Source organism: Nestor notabilis, unplaced genomic scaffold (genome assembly GCF_000696875.1).
Source record: "Nestor notabilis isolate BGI_N333 unplaced genomic scaffold, ASM69687v1 scaffold10789, whole genome shotgun sequence".
Classification (NCBI taxonomy): domain Eukaryota; kingdom Metazoa; phylum Chordata; class Aves; order Psittaciformes; family Psittacidae; genus Nestor; species Nestor notabilis.
The window spans coordinates 1-485 of record NW_009942399.1 but is presented as its reverse complement, the minus strand read 5'-3'; the positions used below and the strand labels follow the sequence as shown (position 1 = coordinate 485).

The following is a 485-nucleotide window of genomic DNA, read 5'->3' as shown; positions in this document are numbered from 1 at the left end:
CCCCTGTGTCTTCTACTTCATACCCACAGGCAAGCCCGAGCCACTGGTGTTCCACATCCCTCAGGCTTTCTTTGAGGCACTGCAGCAGAGGATCTCCAGTGGGAGCACCAAGAAGAGGCTGCCCAACTCCACCACTGGTGAGGCAGAGCACACTGCACTGGGATAGGGCAGTGTCTGAAGGGGGCTACAAGGATGCTGGAGAGAGATTCTTCATCAGGGACTGGAGCGACAGGACACGGGGTGATGGGTTCAAACTGAAACAGGAGATTTAGATTAGAAATAAGGAAGAAATTCCCAGTGAACCCCACACCCCCAATCCCTCACCACCCTCTTCCCTCCCCATAGCTTTTGTCCGCAAGGATGCTCTTCCCCTGGGCACCTTCTCCAAGTACACATGGCACATCACCAATGTGCTGCAGGTCAAGCAGATCTTCGATACACCAGAGGTAAGGGGGGGGAGGCAGCCCCCAGCCCCCCCACCACCC

At 56.3% G+C, this 485-nt stretch overlaps 1 protein-coding gene across 1 annotated transcript in view; it reads left to right on the top strand.

Moving 5' to 3' along the window:
• The window catches only part of LOC104411053 (chromosome unknown open reading frame, human C2orf42), a gene marked incomplete at its 3' end in the record, with an annotated part of 3,842 nt that extends 3,396 nt beyond the window's left edge, over positions 1–446 (top strand). The window contains exons 5-6 of the mRNA XM_010021382.1: positions 30–137; positions 346–446. Coding sequence (XP_010019684.1) covers positions 30–137; positions 346–446 — 209 coding nt within the window. The remainder of the gene's footprint in view (positions 1–29; positions 138–345) is intronic.
• Between the last annotated feature and the right edge of the window lie 39 nt (positions 447–485).